Here is a 21,555-nt window from a genome sequence, read left to right as displayed (position 1 = left end):
GACACCTCATACAGCCGGTTGCCCCTCTGAGACAAAGCTTCAAGAGGAAGGATCAGGCAGCAATATTTCCAGCTCTGCTGCCTCCACTGGTGATACCCAGGCAACTAGGGTGTGAAGTGGACCTCCAGCAAACTCCAACAGACCTGCAGCTGAGGGCCCTGACTGTTAGAAGGGAAACTAACAAACTTCTAGAAAGGACATCCCCATCACCATCATCAAAGACCAAAGGTAGATAAAACCACAAAGATGGGGAGAAATTGAACAGAAAAGCTGAAAATTCTAAAAACCAGAGTGCCTCTTCTCCTCCAAAGGATCCCAGCTCCTTGCCAGCAACAGAACAAAGCTGGACGGAGAATGACTTTGACAAGTTGGCAGAAGGAGACTTCAGAAAGTCGGTAATAACAAACTTCTCCGAGCTAAAGGAGGATGTTCGAACTCCATCACAAGGAAGCTAAAAACCTTGAAAAAGGATTAGACAAATGGCTAACTAGAATAAATAGTGCAGAGAAGACTTTAAATGACTTAAGGGAGCTGAAAACCATGGCACGAGAACTACGTGACAAATCCACAAGCTTCAGCAGCCGATTCGATCAAGTGGAAGAAAGGGTATCAGTGATTAAAGATCAAATGAATGAAATGAAGTGAGAAGTTTAGAGAAAAAAGAGTAAAAAGAAACGAACAAGCCTCCAAGAAATGTGGGTCTATGTAAAAAGACCAAATCTACATTTGATTGGTGTACCTGAAAGTGACAGGGAGAATGGAACCAAGCTGGAAAACACTCTTCAGTATATTATCCAGGAGAACTTCCCCAACCTAGCAAGACAGGCCAACATCCAAATTCAGGAAATACAGAGAACGCCACCAAGATACTCCTCGAGAAGAGAACCCCAAGACATAATTGTCAGATTCACCAAGGTGGAAATGAAGGAAAAAATATTAAGGGCAGCCAGAGAGAAAGGTCAGGTTACCCACAAAGGGAAGCCCATCAGACTAACAGCAGATCTCTCAGCAGAAACTCTACAAGCCAGAAGAGAGTGGGGGCCAATATTCAACATTCTTAAAAGAATTTTTCAACCCAGAATTTCATATCCAGCCAAACTAAGCTTTATAAGTGAAGGAAAAATAAAATCCTTTACACACAAGCAAATGCTGAGAGATTTTGTCACCACCAGGATTGCCTTACAAAAGCTCCTGAAGGAAGCACTAAACATGGAAAGGAACAACCGGTACCAGCCACTGCAAAAACATGTCAAATTGTAAAGACCATCAATGTTAGGAAGAAACTGCATCAACTAACTGGCAAAATAACCAGTTAACATCATAATGACAGGATCAAATTCATACATAACAATATTAACCTTAAATGTAAATGGGCTAAATGCCCCAATTAAAAGACACAGCCTAGCAAATTGGATAAAGAGTCAAGACCCATCAGTTTGCTGTATCCAGGAGACCTATCTCACATGCAGAGACACACATAGGTTCAAAATAAAGGGATGGAGGAAGATCTACCAAGCAAATGGAAAGCAAAAAAAAAAAAAAAAAAAAAGCAAGGGTTACAATCCTAGTCTCTGATAAAATAGACTTTAAAAAAACAAAGATCAAAACAGACAAAGAAGGCCATTACATAATGGTAAAGGGATCAATTCAACAAGAAGAGCTAACTATCCTAAATATATATGCCCCCAATACAGGAGCACCCAGATTCAAAAAGCAAGCCCTCAGAGACCATCAAAGAGACTCAGACTCCCACATAATAATAATGGGAGACTTTAACACCCCACTGTCAATATTAGACAGATCAACGAGACAGAAGGTTACCAAGGACATCCAGGAAGCAGACCTAATAGACATCTACAGAACTCTCCACCCCAAATCAACAGAATATACATTCTTCTCAGTACCACATTGCACTTACTCCAAAACTGACCACATAATTGGAAGTAAAGCACTCCTCAGCAAACGTAAAAGAACAGAAATTATAACAAACTGTCTCTCAGACCACAGAGCAATCAAACTAGAACTCAGGATTAAGAAACTCACTCAAAACCACACAACTACATGGAAACTGAAAAACCTGCTCCTGAATGACTACTGGGTACATAACGAAATGAAGGCAGAAATAAAGATGTTCTTTGAAACCAATGAGAACAAAGATACAACATACCAGAATCTGTGGCACATATTTAAAGCAGTGTGTAGAGGGAAATTCATAGCACTAAATGCCCACAAGAGAAAGGAGGAAAGATCTAAAATCAACACCCTAACATCACAATTAAAAGAACTAGAGAAGCAAGAGCAAACACATTCAAAAGCTAGCAGAAGGCAAGAAATAACTAAGATCAGAGCAGAAATGAAGGAGACAAAGACACAAAAAACCCTTCAAAAAAATCAATGAATCCAGGAGCTGGTTTTTTGAAAAGATCAACAAAATTGATAGACCGCTAGCAAGACTAATAAAGAAGAGAGAAGAATCAAATAGACACAATTAAAAAATCACCACCGATCCCACAGAAATAAAAACTACCATCAGAGAATACTATAAACACCTCTACACAAACTAGAAAATCTAGAAGAAATGGATAAATTCCTGGACACATACACCCTCCCAAGACTAAATCAGGAAGAAGCTAAATTGCTGAATAGACCAATAACAGGCTCTGAAACTGAGGTAATAATTAACAGTCTAACAACCAAAAAAAGTCCAGGACCAGACAGATTCATAGCCGAATTCTACCAGAGGTACAAAGAGGAGCTGGTACCATTCCTTCTGAAACTATTACAATCAATAGAAAAAGAGGGAATCCTCCCTAACAAATTTTATGAGGCCAGCATCCTGATACCAAAGCCTGGCAGAGATACAACAAAAAAAGAGAATTTCAGACCAATATCCCTGATGAATATCAATGTGAAAATCCTCAATAAAATACTGGCAAACCAAATCCAGCAGCACATCAAAAAGTTTCTCCAACATGATCAAGTCACCTTCATCCCTGGGATGCAAGACTGGTTCAACATATGCAAATCAATAAACGTAATCCAGCATATAAACAGAACCAAATCTCAAAACCACATGATTATCTCAATAGATGCAGATTTTTTGACAAAACTCAACAGCCCTTCATGCTAAAAACTCTCAATACACTAGGTATTGATGGAACGTATCTCAAAATAGTAAGAACTGTTTAGGACAAACCCACAGCCAGTATCATACTGAATGGGCAAAAACTGAAAGCATTCCCTTTGAAAACTGGCACAAGACAGGGATGCCCTCTCTCACTACTTCTATTCAACATAGTGTTGGAACTTCTGGCTAGGCCAATCAGGCAGGAGAAAGAAATAAAGGGTATTCAGTTAGGAAAACAGGAAGTCAAATTGTCCCTGTTTGCAGATGACATGATTTTATATTTAGAAAACCTCATCATCTCAGCCCAAAATCTCCTTAAACTGATAGGCAACTTCAGCAAAGTCTCAGGATACAAAATCAATGTGCAAAAATCACAAGCATTCTTATACACCAATAACAGACAAACAGAGTCAAATCATGAGTGAACTCCCATTCACAATTGCTTCAAAGAGAATAAAATACCTAGGAATCCAACTTACAAAAGATGTGAAGGACCTCTTCAAGGAGAACTACAAACCACTGCTCAACAAAATAAGAGGACACAAACAAACGGAAGAACATTCCGTGCTCATGGATAGGAAGAATCAGCATCGTGAAAATGGCCATGCTGCCCAAAGTAATTTATAGATTCAATGCCATCCCCGTCAAGCTACCAATGACTTTCTTCACAGAATTGGAAAAAACTACTTTAAAGTTCATATGGAACAAAAAAGAGCCCACATTGCCAAGACAATCCCTAGCAAAAAGAACAAAGCTGGAGTCATCATGCTACCTGACTTCAAACTACACTACAAGGTTACAGTAACCAAAACAGCATGGTACTGGTACCAAAACAGAGATACAGACCAACGGAATAGAACAGAGGCCTCAGAAATACCACACATCTACAACCATTGGATCTTTGACAAACCTGACAAAAACAAGAAATGGGGAAAGGATTCTCTATTTAATAAATGGTGCTGGGAAAACTGGCTAGCCATATGTACAAAGCTGAAACTGGATCCCTTCCTTACACCTTATACAAAAATTAATTCAAGATGGATTAAAGACTTAAATGTTAGACCTAAAACCATAAAAACCCTAGAAGAAAACCTAGGCAATACCATTCAGGTCATAGGCATGGGCAAGGACTTCATGACTAAAACACCAAAAGCAATGGCAACAAAAGCCAAAATAGACAAATGGGATCTAATTAAACTAAAGAGCTTCCGCATGGCAAAAGAAACTACCATCAGAGTGAACAGGCAACCTACAGAACAGGAGAAAATTTTTGCAATCTACCCATCTGACAAAGGGCTAATATCCAGAATCTACAAAGAACTTAAACAAATTTACAAGAAAAAAATTAAACTACGATATCAAAAAGTAGGCAAAGGATATGAACAGACACTTGACAAAGAAGACATTTATGCAGCCAATAGACACATGAAAAAATGCTCATCATCACTGGTTTTGCAAATCAAAATCACAATGAGATATCATCTCACACCAGTTAGAATGGCGATCATTAAAGAGTCAGGAAACAACAGGTGCTGGAGAAGATGTGGAGAAATAGGAACACTTTTACACTGTTGGTGGGGGTGTAAACTAGTTCAACCATTGTGGAAGACAGTGTGGTGATTCCTCAAGGATCTAGAACTAGAAATACCATTTGACCCAGCCATCCCATTACAGGGTATATACCCAAAGGATTATAAATCATGCTACTATAAACATGCACACGTATGTTTATTGCGGCACTATTCACAATAGCAAAGACGTGGAACCAACCCAAATGTCCATCAATGACAGACCGGATTAAGAAAATGTGGCACCTGGCCGGGCGCGGTGGCTCAAGCCTGTAATCCCAGCACTTTGGGAGGCCGAGACGGGCGGATCACAGGTCAGGATATCGAGACCATCCTGGCTAACATGGTGAAACCTCGTCTCTACTAAAAAATACAAAAAACTAGCCAGGCGAGGTGGCGGGCGCCTGTAGTCCCAGCTACTCGGGAGGCTGAGGCAGGAGAATGCCGTGAACCCGGGAGCGGAGGAGCTTGCAGTGAGCTGAGATCGGGCCAATGCACTCCAGCCTGGGCGACAGAGCGAGACTCCGTCTCAAAAAAAAAAAAAAAAAGAAAGAAAATGTGGTACATATTCACCATGGAATACTATGCAGCCATAAAAATGGGTAAGTTCATGTCCTTTGTAGGGACATGGATGAAGCTAGAAACCATCATTCTGAGCAAACTATCGCAAGGACAGAAAACCAAACACCGCATGTTCTCACTCATAGGTGAGAACTGAACAATGAGATCACTTGGACACAGGGCGGAGAACATCTCAAACTGGGGCCTGTTGTGGGGAGGGGGGATAGGGGAGGGGCAGCATTAGGAGATATACCTAATGTAAATGATGAGTTAATGGGTGCAGCCAACCAACACGGCACATGGATACCTATGTAACAAACCTGCACGTTGTGCACACGTACCCTAGAACTTAAAGTACAAAAAAAAAGAAAACATGAATATAATACATAAACATATGAGGACCTTGCCAGAGAAATTATTTTTAAAATATAAATTGTAGCAGTCATTCAAAACTCATTCAGATATAAATGTGTCTAAACCACGCTGCCCAACATAAGTATGATCCAAGCCATAAGCAGAAGCCATAATAATTTTAAATGTTCTCATAGATACATTTTTTCAAGTTTTTTTTAAAAAGTTTATCTAGTGACGTGTTTTATTAACCCAACATGTCTAAACATTATCATTTAAAATGTAATCAATGCAATAATATTTTTGAGATTTTATATTCTTGTTTTGTACTAGGTATTTGAATTCTGGTGTGTATTTGACAATTAGAGCACATCTCAATAGCCACATGTTAAGTGCTCAATAGCCAGGCTGGCTAGTGAGTAGTGGATGCTGTATGGGACAGCACAGATCTAAACCTTGAAGTCCACTTAACACCTTTTCTAAAGACAAAATATGTGGGTTTTATCCAGCACTTAAATCATTAATGATGGCTTTAAAGCAGAAGGCAGGTTCTGGTGTATTAACACAACTGATTCTGTATTTGAGGGTTTTTTCTCCTGATTTATTTCCAAGCCATGGCTCTAGCAAAGTTGTATTAGAAGCTTTGATATGAAAATTTAACGTTTTATCTCTTCTGACTCAAACTTTTTGAGATTTAAATACCAAAAGTTATATAAAATCATTTTTTACTGATTTTATATAATCAGTAAAATGCAAATCAGAAGGTTCAAGAATCCTACACTCAGAGACCACTAGGCATGACTGCCCTAGCCCATGACGTTGCACTCTGCCTGCCTGCCTGCTTGTCCACAGAACAGGAAAGGCCATCTCTGCAGCATCCCTAGTGCCCAGCACAGCACCCAGCTCACAGAAGGCATCCAATCAGAATGTGATGAGCAGTAAACACCTGGACCTGAGTAAGCTAGAATAGAAACACCTAAATGCATCAATGAATTCCCTATGAGGAACTCAGGTTCCCCCTCCTCCAAACCCTACCAATCGCTCAGGTGCTATTTCCTGTTTCCAATGTGCTCTCCCCACGTAAATTTTTTCTGGAACAGGCCTGTGCTCACAGGAGCCTGTGTGCCTTGACTATTCTTATTTCTCCAACAGCCTCATCATTCTTAAACCTAACATAAACCTTTACATTTTGGTGTTTCCAAGATGAGTTCAACTAAAGATGAACAAAAATAGAGGAGAGGATAGACCTGTTATAATTTCTCTGCTTTATCATCGACAAATGGGAAGAGTTTTAAAGTTACCTTTGGGTTGTTTCTTCATCTTGATATGCGTCCTTCTAAATCTTAATGAAATATCATGGAATACTGGAGGGTAAAAACATAAACACGGAAGGATTAGGTGTGTGGCTTTAATAAGCCTTTGCAAATATCGCAAAACAATTTATACCAGCCTCAACAGCCAGCACATACTGACCAAAGATAAATGGTAAGCTCTGATTTCATTCACTTTAGTAACCTTCTTAGATTTGTTTTCACACTTCATATATTTGTAACAGTGTAGTAAGAGAGAAACACAAAGATACTTATAGAGATATATTACCACACACACTTTAACAAATGTAATCCTGCAAATTAAAAAAAAAAATAGGTTAGCACTCACTTGTATGGTCTTCATATCGTTCTATATAATGCAAATAGTGAACTGCTTTGTTCTTTGCCTGAAAGAAGGAAAATGCTTTTCTTAAATCTAATGTTGAAATTCACATCTTTTCAAGGATTCCAAAAATACCTTTAAAAATGTTTCATTACTAAAAATTCACTTATGCAAAAAGGTTAGTATATACTTCTAAAATATAAAGACTTATTTTTTAAAACTCTTAACCACAATATCACTATCACCCCTAAAAAAATTAACAATAATTCCTGGCTAGGCGTGGTGGCTCACATCTATAATCCCAGCACTTTGGGAGGCCGAGGCAGGCCAATCACTCGAGGTCAGGAGTTCGAGACCAGTCTGACCAACATGGAGAAATCCCATCTCTACCAAAAATACAAAAATTAGCCAGGCCTGGTGGTGGGCACCTGTAATCCCAGCTACTTGGGAGGTTGAGGCAGGAGAATCGCTTGAACTCAGGAGGCGGAAGTTGCAGTGAGCTGAGATCACACCATTGCACCCCAGCCTGGGCGACAACAGTGAGGCAACGTGTCAAAAAAAAAAAAAAAAAATTAACAATTCCTTAGTATCTTCAAACATTCTGTCAGTGTTCAAACTTTCACAGTTGTCTCATAACTTGGCTAGGCAATTAAAAATCTGATTTAAAAAAATGGTGCAAAGGAATATAAGTACTTCTGAAACTGATTTTTACGAGCTAATTAACTCTTGACAGCAAGCCTCATGGGAAGGTTCTGGGACAAATTATTATTGCTTTGTGGTTCCCACTGTGTCCAGCATATAACTTACTAATATTTTACTGAGTGTCAACAAAGGAAAAAAACGCACATACTTTCCTGAAAGCGTCCGTCCGATCAGTGGCTTTCCCAAGAGCAAAACCTTTAAACAAAAAAGCAAAAATAAGAAAAGAGACAGAAATTTGGCCCACGTGGTTTTCGCCACGTCAAGTTTCTGCTCCTACAATATTTCATAGCACTTCATCTTTCTACCACCCACAAAAGACTTGCTATACAAAACCAGTAACAGGCTGGTGTGATGACTCATATCCGTAATCTCAGCACTTTAGGAGCCTGAGGTGGGACGATCGCTTGAGCCCAGGAGTTTGAGACGAGCCTGAGCAACACAGCAATGCTCTGTCTCTATTAAAAACAAAATTTTAAAAATTTGCCAGGCATGTTGGTGCGTGACTGTGGTCCCAAATACTCAGGAGGATGAGGTGGGAGGATTACTTGAGTTTAGGAGTTTGAGGGTACAGTGAGCTATGACTGCGCCACTGCACTCCAGATAGAGCAATACCCTGTCTCAAAACAAAACCAGAACAAAAAAACTAACAATAACAAAGCATGAGGTTACAGAGATCTGTTTTGAAGCATCCTGGAAATAACAAATTTAGATGTATTTATAAAATCCAAGGTTAGATGCCGCCTTTTAAAAACAGCTAGATAAAATACACTCAATTTTTAAAAAACTAAATATGTTCCAAATTAATTAGGCAAATCACTTTGGACATTTGAAGATAGATTAAAATAATCAGAAAGGGGCCGGGTGCGGTGGTTCACGCCTATAACCCCAGCACTTTGGGAGGCCAAGATGGACAAATTGCTTGAGCTCAGGAGTTCACAATGAGCCTGGGCAACATAGTGAGACCCCGTCTCTACCAAAACTACAAAAATTAGCCAGGCATAGTGGTAGGTGCCTGTAATCCTTGCTACTCAAGAGGCTGAGCTCGCGGGATCACTTGAGCTCAGAAGGTTGAGAGTGCAGTGAGCCGTGACGGTGCGACTGTACTCCATGCTGGGTGACACAGCAAGACCCTGTCTCAGGAAGGAAAAAATATCAGAAAGGGTGGGAAAAAACACCCACTGCTAGAGAGTAAAACCATGATTTCAATGGAACTTCAAATGGAATTCAGATTTTAATTAACCAGGAAACCAAATTAATGACTCTTTAGTTTATGAACACTTCACTATGAAACACAATTTACCAGCACTTACAGAGATACTGCCATTATTTGCTGCCACTGTATTTTGTTTTGAACAACGTATTTTGTTTTTAAATTATACATGGGAAAATAACATAAAACAATACTGCTCCATAAGACACATGGGACCTCTGAGCCCTGGGACAAAAGAGGCTGCGAATGCCAGTTCCTAGTTTAAACAAAACAAACTAAACCATGGAGTCCTAGAAGAAAATACGGGGAAACTTACTAACACTTATAATCTTCAGATGAGGCTTTCTAAGCAAGACACAAACCCGAAGTGGTAACTAATATTTACAACCCAGTAGTGATACAAGACTGATACATTTGCCACAGAGCTTAAAACTTCTGTGTGGAAAAAAATTAAAACCTAAGTCAAAATATCTGACTGACAAAGGGCTAATGTCCTTAACTCACGAAGAGCTTATACCATTCAATAAGGAAAATAATAACCACCCAATAGAAAAATGAGCAAAGCACATAAACCAACAGATCTCAAAAAGGAAGTAACAACAGCCAATACACATGTAAAAGGCTGTTCAAGCTCTCAGTTTAAAAAATAAAAGTCAAAACGGAGAGATTTGCTTCACAGATCATACTGACAGTCAGTAAGGTCTGATGACACCCGAAGCCGGCAAGGGTGAGATGGTGTAGAGGAACACAGACGTTGATGTAACCTTCTGTGGGGAGGCAATCTAGCAATATTTATCAACACTTAAAATACGTCTAACCTGGTGGCAGCAATTTCACCGCAAGAAGTTTCCCCTATTGATATACTTGCAGCAGTAAAACAAATTACATATACATGAACCACACTGTTTTTTATAATTAGTAAAACTCTGGAAACAACATAAATATTCAGCAACAGGGAAAAGGTTACAAAACTTATCCATGGACAATGGAACACTTTGCAAACAGTGCAAAGAATCAAGGAGAATGTTTATGTCAATCTGAGTATTAATATCTCTGAATATACTACTATGTAAGAAAATCAAGGTGCAAAATGATGGCTATAATGTGATTCCTTTGTGTAAAATTTTTTAAAGATATGTGATAATAATATGAACATAAAATTTAGGAAAATTACAAAAGTAGCTGTAAGGCTTGGTTTCCTTTGGCCACATACTATATACATGCATTACTTAAGTATGGGCTAACTAGGCCACTTTCCTGTGTTCCTTTCCTTCAAAAGACACGAATACATTTCAAAAACAAGTGTCCACTATGGTAACTATACATAGGAGAAAATTTAAATCAGCAAACCTACTAACTGGAGTAAACACTATTAACCTTGACAGCGTATAGTTTTCCAGTCTTTTCTTGGCACATAAATATACTTAAAAAAAAAAAAAAAAAAAAAACTAGGATTTGATGCTCTTATATAAAGCTTTTGTGTTTTTTCAACTTAGCATTACAAGTAATTTCCCATGATTCTTTAACAGATACAGAATATTACACTGTATGGCTACACTGTTTTTATATCCATGACTCTATCGAACATTTAGTGTTTTTCTCCCTAATTTTCCACTATTATACATAATAAAATAATGTCTTCAGCCTTTTATAATATTCCTTTTCCTCAGAGGAAAAGGCAAGTATAGTAGAGTCTATTCTCTCTTTTCTAGGGGAAGTCATGGGCTTACCACAAGCTTTGTGAACTCAAACCACTAAAAGGTTTAATCAGCAGAAAAAGCCTGGCCAGCAGCATGAGCCCATGGGCTCCACAGCACGGCCCGGTGCCAAGCCTGTCCCTGCACACCACTGCCACTGTGGAGCCACCACTCCCCATTCACCTGCAGCTCCTTTTCCGTTCCCCACAGCCACCAGGACACGGACTGATTTCTTTCTTCCCTCTTTCGCTGTCATATTGAAAACATTTCTTACCTAGAAGGCAAAATGTCTCATAAATATTGCACATTAAGAAAATCTGAAAGAGGGAAATGGAGGAAGCCGCCTTCCTTGCAGGCATACACAGTGAACAGGTGCACACAGACACAGGCGCACCATCCTCCAGCTCCTGAGCACAAGCAGCAGTCTTTCTCCAGATGGAACCTCCTCCTGGACTGTTTCAGGAAGAAAACAGAAACGAGACTTTCTCTTCATTTCACAGGCTTATCAGAAGCTTCAACTGAGAAAACCTTTAAGGGTATTTGACATTACATATCTCGATATACCCTATCTCAATGAATGTATCACAAGAAAGAAAAAAGTTGCTATCAAACTTTGATGTAATTTATCACTGATTGTAAGATGCATTCCAATGTCAGAGATGATAAAATGTGAGGAAAATATACACCTTAGAAATTATGACGTGCAGTGTATAGACATAACAAGCACAGGACTGGCATCTATGCTAAGGATTACCATATTTGGAAATACCTGCTTATTCCATGTATTTTTTTCTGTGTATTTAAAAGGCCAGGAACAGCCGGGCGCGGTGGCTCACACTTGTAATCCCAGCACTTTGGGAAGCTGAGGCGGGCGGATCACTAAGTTAGGAGATAGAGACCATCCTGGCTAACACGGTGAAACCCCGTCTCTACTAAAAACACAAAAAATTGGCCGGGCGCAGTGGCTCAAGCCTGTAATCCCAGCACTTTGGGAGGCCGAGACGGGCGGATCACTAGGTTAGGAGATCAAGACCATCCTGGCTAACACGGTGAAACCCCGTCTCTACTAAAAATCACAAAAAAACTAGCAGGGCGAGGTGGCGGGCGCCTTTAGTCCCAGCTACCCGGGAGGCTGAGGCAGGAGAATGGTATAAACCCGGGAGGTGGAGCTTGCAGTGAGCTGAGATCCGGCCACTGCACTCCAGCCTGGGCGACAGAGCGAGACTCCATCTCAAAAAAAAAAAAAACAAAAAAAATTAGCCAGGCATGGTGGCGGGAGCCTGTAGTCCCAGCTGCTTGGGAGGCTGAGGCAGAAGAATGGTGTGAACCTGGGAGGTGGAGCTTGCAGTGAGCTGAGATCGCGCCACTACACTCCAGCCTGGGTGACAAGAGCCAGACTCCGTTCCCCACGAAAAAGGCCAGGAACTACTGAACTGTTAACTAAACTGCTTAGGTGGCAGCTGACTCTCCGGTGCATAGCTGTCTCTTATCCCATAAAACGGGGTTAAAAGAAAAGGGAGCTTGAATCCACCTCCATGGATCTTATAGAAAATCACCCACATATATACGAATTCTTCAAAGAGATTAACTTCCAAAAGCTGTAAGTGGGAATACCAAAGACATAATATGTGTTAACATTTTAAATCCTACAATGCAATTGATATTGAGGAAACAATACAGATAATCAGAGGCTCAATCACACACTTAATCAATGACTATTCCACATAGCATTTAACATTGAGTGTTCAGTGCCAGCTCAAAGGGAAGATGACGATTTTAGAGAATGCTCCGGAGAGTAACAATAGCTTACCTGACACAGGCTTCAGTTTCAAGGGCCCGTGAGCAACCCAGAGACCATTTCCCCATCAAGAACCAGACATGCACCACAACTCCAGGCTTTCCACCCTGCCCAGGGCTCCCCGCAATCCCAGCTTCCCGCACAGAGTGCTGGATACAGCTGGTTTATATTCAAACACAGACTCCCAAAGCTACTTCAGCCTTAGGAAGGAGAAAATTTAAACCTCATCTTCAAATTCTGTAGTTCACGATACCACCCTAACATGAGACCTCAATGGTAGCCCCCCAGAAAGAGGGTAGTAGTCAGAAGAGCCAGTGTCAAGTAACTGAAATTAACGTTGCATAATTTCCTTACCCAGATCATCTGTGTGTCAGAGATAGTCACGCATCCAAGGCCTTCCCTTACAATTCCTCTTTCCCTGTCCCTGCCCCACCCACCCCAACCTCTCCAAAGGCTTAACCACGTATTTAACTCTGCATGCCTACCTCAAGTATCCTGGTATCAAAATCCTCGTATGTTTCTGTAGGGAGAAAAGAAACAGGGATACAGATGAAATGTGTGTACACAACTTAACAGGAAAGCATTTTCAACACAGGCACCATCACAGACCTTTCAGGGAGAAAGAATCTCAGATCTTTTGGTCCCACTCTGAAGGCCATGCCCCAGTCGCCCCTCATCACTAGAGACCACTCCACCAGTAAGTTCATAACTCAGTCACTGATCTCGCCACCTGCATCCTGCTCCCCGTCCAACTCCCCCTCATCAGTTCCTGGCCCCTCCAGACCCTGGATCCCTGCTCTCCCTTCTGCTTTCCTCCATCTTCACGGCCTCTCCCCCTCGACCAAGACACCACAGTCCATCATTTCCACCAGACCTTGTGATGCCCTCAACTCCTTCACCCTTTGCTCTCTCCACCACACTAGCCAGGCCTGAATCCATGCAGCTCTCTGGCCACTCCTGACCTGCTAGGTGCTGCTGGAAAGAAGTCAAAGTATGCACACACAGGGCCCGCTAAAAATCCATGGACTCCAATTCCACCAAGTCCTCCCTGCTGCCAGCTGGCCCTTTATGTACTTTCGATTAGGTCTCTCTCCGTTCCCCACCGCAGCCGTTTCAGAGACTCTCTACATGCTTTTATTTTTTAAATATTTTTATCACAGACAATTTCAATCAAACAAAAATAGAACAGCAGAACGCTTTACGTATACATTAGTCAGCTTCAACACGCACCAACTCACAGCCAATCTTCTTTCCTTCTATCCTCACTCCGTTGGATAATTTTGAAGCCAGTTTCAGATATTCTACGTTTTCATAACGAAACAATCTGGAGGCCAAATTCATCCATGTTCCACGTCACTCTCCGCAGACGATTCCACCTCTTCCTTACAGACCCGCTGCGGCCACACCACGCAACACCCCCGCCTACCTTTCCACTACAACCCCATGGGCTCACCTGATCCTGTGCCCTGCCCTTCCTTCTGCGAACAAGTGAAGCCATTTCTCCAGACTCCGGATCTGGGCCGTCGTTAGGGACTTGGTTCACGGATTTTGTTCTCTCCCGCCCATACCTTCATCCTCCTGACTGAAGCATTCTGATCAGTTCTAAGCATGGTCCTTGGAATCTCTCAGTTTCAATCTCTCCCCTCCTCTTTAAGCCAAACTTCTTAAGAAAGCAGCGAAACTCTTACCTGTTTCTTCTTCTCCCACTCATTGACAAGAACACGTCTCTTGGATGATGTTTGCTGCTTTACACACTCAAGGACGGCGGAGGGAAACTTTGTTTTCAAATTTGGCCTAAGCATTTTCAATGTTTGCTTCATGTGTGCTTTTACAGGGCTAACGTGACAACTATCTGCTTTCCTGATTTCTAGGACAGAAACAGCATTCCCAAGCCACGCTGCTCCACTGACGCCCCTGTGGCCACCTGTGTTTTGGAAACAGTGTATCCTACAGCAGCTCCTGCAGGTCCACAGTGCACATCCCCGCATTTAAGGGTCTGAGAAGGTACACGATAAACACCAGGAACCCAGTGCTTTCTATCCTGTTAGTGGAATAGTTCTGCACTCCACAAAATACAGTTGGGATATTAACGTGATACGTTATTTCCAAGATGCGCAAATCTTTTTTGGAAAAAGGCAGTATGAACAGACAAGTAATAACACCATTTCAAGGAAATTCTAAACTACAAGTACTCTCTGTCACAAAGGCAAACAAAACCAGGAGTCTGCTACCTCCATTGGGGCCAGGGTCAGGGGGGCCAAGACTGACGCCTCCCCAGGAGTTTCCACTCCATCCTCGCTCGTGTTTAACTTTTATCTTCTTCCTTCGGTCCCACTCTTCTCTCTGCTGGATCATGTCGGCCTCCACCTTCTTCTGCTCTTCCTTGTTTCTTTGGGCAATGGTCTGCACTGCTCCATTTTTCATAAGAGGGACATTCAGACCAGGCCACAGAAAACCGTAATGCCCTGAAGGTTTAAAAATATAAATAATAATTTTTTAAAGTACTCATTTTTCAAGTGTTAAAATGTCAGGCAATGCATGTACAGATAATGATGACACACTGTTCACTGGAGCTTAAGCTAACATTATTAACGTGGTAGGCCACTTGGCACAATCAAAATTTTAAACATACTTCATGGTATTACCTAGAGAAACACTCACATATAGGTACAAGGCATATGGATGCTTGGACAAGGACGTCCACTGAAACATTATTTGCAAAGAGAAGAAATGCAACTAATCCAAATGTCCAGCAATTATGGACTGGTTAAATGAACCACAGCGTCTCCAGCAGAGGCAACACTCTGCACTAAATCAAAAGAACAAGGTATCTCTCTAGGTTCTGATGTGGAATGATTTCCAAGACCTATAATTGAGTGAAAAAAGTAAACTGTAAGACAGTATGTATCATGTGATATAATCTAAATTTTTTTTAAAAAGAAGATACCTATTTATTTTAATTTTATTTATTTATTTTTTTTGAGACAGAGTCTCGCTCTGTCACCCAGGCTGGAATGCAGTGGCCGGATCTCAGCTCACCGCAAGCTCCGCCTCCCAGGTTCACGCCATTCTCCTGCCTCAGCCTCTGGAGTAGCTGGGACTACAGGCACCCACCACCACACCCGGCTAGTTTTTTGTATTTTTAGTAGAGACGGGGTTTCACCGTGTTAGCCAGGGTGGTCTCGATCTCCTGACCTTGTGATCCGCCCGTCTCGGCCTCCCAAAGTGCTGGGATTACAGGCTTGAGCCACTGCGCCCGGCCGCATACCTATTTATTTTTAGGTATTTATGTATCAATTAATAAAAACTTAATACATAATACCTTTTGCATTAATCTTTTTGGGTATTTGTGTATAAATAACTAAAATTTAATAAATTCCTTTTTAGGCATTTATGTATTAAGAAACTGAAGGAAACACACCAATATGAGGCCGGTGGTTTCCTGAGGGAGACAATAGGATTGAAGAAGGTAGAAGCAGCATCCAGGGGGGCTTCATGATTCTCTATAATCTTTACATTTTTTACTGAGACAGTATACATACATGATCCTTATGATTTAAAAAAAGTGTTAAAAAAATAAGCTATAATAACGAAGAACATCCACGTCGACATCGATGCTGGAAGTGTGGTGCCAGGTGTTTTCTTTATCCCTGAAGGACATGACTGTCAAAGATGGTTTGGCAGCAAGCGCAGTACAAGATGGGCTGACTGAAGTACACTACACTGTTTTCACTCTTCCAAAAGCATGAGTATCAACAATCATGTGTTCTAGGTGTCAACAAACTGAGGCCCACAGGCCAACTCAGCTCGTGACTTGCTTTTGTACATGACGTTATACTGGAACATAGCGATGCCTGTTCGACTGTGTGTTGTCTGTGGCTGTTTCTGTGCTACAACAGCAGAGCTGAGCAGCTGCAAAACAGACTATGTAACTCACAAAGCCAAAAACATTTACTGTCTTCCCTTTGCAGGGAAGATTCGCCAACTTTCCATTTAGTCTGTATTTTACCACTAATTACAACCTCTTTGAGGGCAGGCACTGTTACAGGAGTTGACACATCGGGACATTTAATGCTTGCTGAACAAATAAATCCATTTCTATGGGATTTTCCTCTCCCAGAATCCTGGGGCAATGAGTAAGTCAACTGGTTGAATTCTAAAACCATAGATCGTAGTGCCCTTCGTGAGAAATGTTTTGATGCTTCTAGTTTGTAAAATATCTATAAAATCTGGGGTAAGAAACTTAAAAAGCACTTTAGCTATTTTTATAAATAAGTTTACCTTCACCAATGATCTGACCCCTGTTCAGATCCTTCCTTCTCTTCTTTTTAGTTCTTTTGCCTCTTCCTTTTCTTGATCCAGCACCAGTCTCTGCTAAAGCGCCTTTCCACAGCTCATCTGCAGTCACTGTAACGAAACAGGGTTTCTTTTTATAATTCTGCAGTTTTCCAGCAATGGTCTATGCTCTCCTATTGAATCATGAGAGAAGTGGAGGTCTGCTTACGGCTTTACCCATGCATCACTGAGGTAATGAAAGCAAAATTAAATCATTCTTTGCACACATCAAGACGGTAAGACGGTTACATTTGGAAAGCCCAAGAAAAGACAAATCTATCACTTTCCTCCACAAAACTCTCACTAAATATTTTATTTTTCCCTCTAACTGCTTAAAAGCCAGCATTCAAATCTCAGTGGCTTACCGATAGGTTCGTTTCCCTGACATTTCATCAACCATGATATAGACGTCTTCCCTGACCTCTTGCCTCCACCATAACTACTAAGATAACTAATAACTACCCTTCCTAAGTCTAAGTTTTCTAGTCCAAACAAGAATCAGCATTTCAATCTGAACCCATAAATCTGGAACACAATCTAGGATTATAAAATCAACTGTTGGCCAAGTACAATGGCTCATTCCTGTCATCCCAAAACTGTGGGAGACGAGGCAAGGGGGCTCACTTGAGCCCAGAGTTTGAGATCAGACTGGACAACATAGTGAAACCCCATCTCTACTAAAACTTCAAATATTAGCCAGGTGTGGTGGCAGGTGCCCACGGTCCCAGCTACCAGGGAGGCTGAGGTGGGAGGGTCACTTGGCCCCAGGAGTTTGAGATTACTACAATCATGCCACTGCACTCCAGCCTTGGGGACAGAGTGGGACCCTGCCTTCAAAAAAAGAATGGTTCCATTACCAATTTCTTTAATAAAGAATCAGAACCACAAAATGTTGTCATAGTAAAAAATCTAAGACACGTTTATATCTATACACCTGAAATACTAAACCTATTCTAGAAGACAAATGAGTATCTTCATTCTCTTACGAATGCTCAGTTTAAAACGTCTACCTACTCGCTTCCTGCAAGGTCTTACGTTGATCCTCTAGGTAGATAACACGAAAAGAGAAAAATGTTTTAGGTTCATGATACTTTTAAATGCTCTGTATCTGTAGAGCATCCAATTTTTCAGAAACACACACATGTATCACAGCTGGTCTTCGTCAGTGAGGCTCAGGGAAGTGAGAGTCCGCATCACACGTTGTTGTGGACAACCCTGATCAGAACAAAGGATTCGGCTCCACTTGAAGCTGACTCTAATTCATTGTAAAAGACCACGGGCTCAAAATAAAAGTACCAACCTCCAGCCAAACTCTCACTAACGATCTGATTTTTCTCCATAAGTGTTAAAAAATGGTGGTACTTATAAATGTCATGGAAAACTTGAAAGTTCACTTGTAATGGAGGCATACTAAGAGGCCAATCAATCACAGAGTTTTCTTTCACTTAGAATCAGAACTCATAAATCACTCATTAAGATGAAAAGAGGCCGGGCGCGGTGGCTCAAGCCTGTAATCCCAGCACTTTGGGAGGCCGAGACGGGCGGATCACGAGGTCAGGAGATCGAGACCATCCTGACTAACACGGTGAAACCCCGTCTCTACTAAAAAATATAAAAAACTAGCCGGGAGAGGTGGCGGGCGCCTGTAGTCCCAGCTACTCGGTAGGCTGAGCCAGGAGAATGGGGTGAACCCGGGAGGCGGAGCTTGCAGTGAGCTGAGATCCGGCCACTGCACTCCAGCCTGGGCGACAGAGCAAGACTCTGTCTCAAAAAAAAAAAAAAAAAGATGAAAAGAGACTCAATTTTAAAAAGAACTTGACATTGAGACAAAAATGTAAAAAGACTAAATTAAGAGTTTAGCTCCTTCATATACATAGTAAGAGGAAAATAAAATATTTAACTACATTTGAAAAAGACAACAAAGTCACTAGTCAATCTTTGAATGCCACTATGCTATTAAAAATGTTTTTAATCCTTTTTCAAATTATAAAATAGTTATTTTTTTAAAATCTGGAAAATACAGAATGCAAAAATAATCATAATCCCATTACCACTGTTAGATAAGAATGTGTATTCTGCCTTTTTCTTTACACATGCACACATAATATATATTTAAGCAAAATTATACCATATGCACATTTGTATCCTGTTTTTAATTTAATATTGCATTGTCACTCTTTTCCCATATTCTTAAATATTATTCATCAACATAAATGGCTGCAAGGTGAATTAAGTTCTTTTAATAGAAATTTTACTATTTTCACATCAGGTCTAAGATTCTAAATAACCTGAAAGGCTAGTTAGAATACATCTACTATTATTTCAATTATTTCTGTCATTTTTCCATAAGGGTGCAGTTAGGTTAATACATACACTTATTACTATTATAGTTATAAAAGATTAAGTTCATGTTTTTTTTTTGAAACTGAGTATCACTCTAGTCGTCCAGGCTGGAGTGCAGTGGCACGATCTCAGCTCACTGCAACTTACGCCTCACGGGTTCAAGAGATTCTCCTGCCTCAGCCTCCCAAGTAGCTGGGATTACAGGTGCCCGCCACCACGCCCAGCTAATTTTTATATTTTTAGTAGAGACGGGGTTTCACCTTGTTGGTCAGACTGCTCTCGAACTCCTGACCCCGGGTGACCCGTCCACCTCAGCCTCCCAAAGTGCTGGGATTACAGGCGTGAGTCACTGCACCCGGCCTCATGTTTTATATATGTATATATGTACACATATGCATAAATCCACTGTAGTGTCTAATCTTATACACTGAGTTATTTCCCTCTTAATCATGCTAAGTAACACAGATTGCCAATTTGAAGCAAAGGGATTTAAACAGTGGATCCTCTACAGAAAAGCGATAGGTTTACAAGATTCAATACTCATAGGAAATCATTTTTGAATAAGTGTGTCCTTCTATTTCTTGGAGATTCAGAAATCAAAGACTATTTCCTACTGAAACAGTGAAAACTCGCCCCATGCTAGTTTCAACTGTGTTGTCCCCAATGAAGCAAATCTTACTATGACTTGGAGCCATAAACCCACAAAAGTACTGAGTCGGGCCGGGTGCGGTGGCTCACGCCTGTAATCCCAGCACTTTGGGAGGCCCAGACAGGCAGATCACGAGGTCAGGAGATCGAGACCATCCTGGCTAACACGGTGAAACCCCGTCTCTACTGAAAATACAAAAAATCAGCCGGGCGAGGTGGTTGGTGCCTGTAGTCCCAGCTACTCAGGAGGCTGAGGCGGGAGAATGGAGTGAACCTGGGAGGCAGAGCTTGCAGTGAGCCGAGATCACGCCACTGCACTCCAGCTTGGGTGACAGAGCAAGACTCTGTCTCAAAAAAAAACAAAAAAAGTACCGAGTCACGTCACTGAGGAAGAACACCGTGAATGAAGAGAGTCCGAGGCAGGGGTGGGACAACTGTGAAGGATGAGGTCTCGGAGGGTAAGGCCACCTCTAGAACAAGGCTTTTTAGAACAGGGAAGAGGCTATTAAAAAATAAAAATTCCTGGCTGGGTGCAGGGGCTCACACCTGTAATTCCAGCACTTTGGGAGGCCGAGGCGGGTGGATCACAAGGTCAGGAGATCGAGACCATCCTGGCTAACACGGTGAAACCCTGTCTCTACTAAAAATACAAAAAATTAGCCGGGCATGGTGGCATGCGCCTATAGTCCCAGTGACTCAGGAGGCTGAGGCAGGAGAATCACTTGAACCCAGGAGGTGGAGGCTGCAATGAGCCAAGATCACACCACTGCATTCCAGCCTGGGCGACAGAAGCAAGACTCCATCTCAAAAAAAATAAGTAAATAAAAATAAAAATAAATAAATAAACAAATAAAAATTCCCAAGGCTTGTAAATCTGATATACCCACTAAAGCACAAAGTCAACTCTTAGAAAAGACTGGGGCTATGCATACCAAGCGGAGAGACTAACGGCCCCAACTCTGTCCATTTCTCTCTTCTCTGTACTGGAATCTGCAGGCTCAACTAAGCCTATGTTGCTTAATCCTCCACCAAGTCTTTTCTGTGTTATTGCTACACAAATGACCTCGTGACCAGGAGACTTCCAAATTAAAGTGAGCTGTATCCATACAATGAAATACTCTACGGTCATGTCGTTGCATTGCAAAAGTCCATGGAAAAATGCAATATATAACTACGTTAAAAAAAGCAGCAGGCCAGGCGCAGTAGCTCACGCCTGTAATCCCAGCACTTTGGGAGGCTGACGCAGGCGGATCACGAGGTCAAGAGATAGAGACCATCCTGGCCAACATGGTGAAACCCTGTCTCTACTAAAAATACAATTATTAGCTGGGCATGGTGGCGGCGCCTATAGTCCCAGCTACTTGGGAGGCTGAGGCAGGAGAATCGCTCGAGCCGGGGAGGCAGAGGTTGTAGTGAGCCGAGATTGCACCACTGTACTCTGACCTGGTGACAGAGCAAGACTCCGTCTCCAAAAAGAAAAAAAACCCAGCAAACTCAGTATTTCATAGTAGGAATACAGGTGATTATCTTTCCTTCTGTATTTACCAAATATTCTAAAGTAA

General features: G+C 41.4%; 1 protein-coding gene across 2 annotated transcripts in view; it reads right to left on the bottom strand.

Annotated features, from left to right (window-relative positions):
• The window catches only part of MRPS5 (mitochondrial ribosomal protein S5), a 36,360-nt gene that overhangs the window by 6,121 nt on the left and 8,684 nt on the right, over positions 1-21,555 (bottom strand). For both annotated transcript variants that reach the window (XM_023211498.2, XM_023211499.3), the window contains exons 4-10: positions 16,949-17,074; positions 14,899-15,132; positions 13,153-13,187; positions 11,053-11,143; positions 8,111-8,157; positions 7,267-7,324; positions 6,909-6,971 (exon numbers count right to left, since the gene is read on the bottom strand). In XM_023211498.2, coding sequence (XP_023067266.2) covers positions 6,909-6,971; positions 7,267-7,324; positions 8,111-8,157; positions 11,053-11,143; positions 13,153-13,187; positions 14,899-15,132; positions 16,949-17,074 — 654 coding nt within the window. The remainder of the gene's footprint in view (positions 1-6,908; positions 6,972-7,266; positions 7,325-8,110; positions 8,158-11,052; positions 11,144-13,152; positions 13,188-14,898; positions 15,133-16,948; positions 17,075-21,555) is intronic.

Source organism: Piliocolobus tephrosceles, chromosome 15 (genome assembly GCF_002776525.5).
Source record: "Piliocolobus tephrosceles isolate RC106 chromosome 15, ASM277652v3, whole genome shotgun sequence".
Taxonomy (NCBI): domain Eukaryota; kingdom Metazoa; phylum Chordata; class Mammalia; order Primates; family Cercopithecidae; genus Piliocolobus; species Piliocolobus tephrosceles.
The sequence above is the reverse complement of the archived record's forward strand: the minus strand, read 5'-3'. Positions and strand labels throughout refer to the sequence as shown.